Below are 572 nucleotides of genomic sequence, written 5' to 3'. Positions count from 1 at the left end.
GTTGGTTTGTGTCATTTGCTCTTGTCAGTGCTGCGGGGGGACTCAGCCTGTGCTGGAGGAATGTGCGTGTCTGCCCTGGGTGGCTGCAGCGTGGGCCTGAGCTGCAGGGAGCGTCTGCAGGTCACTGGTTCCCTAGAGAAGCAGACCTGTTGCAGGAACTGGAGTGACAACCCCAGCAGTGCAGCCAGGGTGCTGAGGGAGCCTGGAGCCCTTGGGAGCCCCCACAGCGTGTGCAGGAGGCCTCCTGGGCAGCTCCCCCTCGGCAAGGCCCACGGGGCAAGCTTGGGGTGGAAAAGGTGGGAATCAAACCAGGTGAGGGGCCGGCCTCAGCCTGGATGCTTGGCTCCTTGTTAGTGACATGGCAGGAGGAAACATTTGCCAGGGATGCCATGGCTGACAGCTGCTGCTGCCTGGCAGCTGGTGGCACACGGTGCCTGCCAGCAGGAACCACTTCCACATCCATGAAAATTGCTTAGATTTGCTCTGCCACCTGCGAAGTCATTAATTTCTGCCTAAACTGCAAACTTTGCTGTAACTGAGGCAGCTAAGGGCTGACCTCCCCACCCGCCCCC

At 60.3% G+C, this 572-nt stretch overlaps 1 protein-coding gene across 1 annotated transcript in view; it reads right to left on the bottom strand.

The window, feature by feature from the left end:
- MCM6 (minichromosome maintenance complex component 6) overlaps positions 1-463 on the bottom strand; it is a 13,619-nt gene extending 13,156 nt beyond the window's left edge. The window contains exon 1 of the mRNA XM_010000392.1: positions 147-463. Within this exon, the coding sequence (XP_009998694.1) occupies positions 147-463 (317 nt within the window). The remainder of the gene's footprint in view (positions 1-146) is intronic.
- Positions 464-572: the final 109 nt, after the last annotated feature.

The sequence above is a fragment of the Chaetura pelagica genome, unplaced genomic scaffold (genome assembly GCF_000747805.2).
Source record: "Chaetura pelagica isolate M959 unplaced genomic scaffold, ChaPel_1.0 scaffold386, whole genome shotgun sequence".
In the NCBI taxonomy this organism is placed as follows: Eukaryota; Metazoa; Chordata; class Aves; order Apodiformes; family Apodidae; genus Chaetura; species Chaetura pelagica.
Note: the sequence above shows the minus strand (reverse complement) of the source record. Positions and strands in the feature narration are given on the sequence as shown.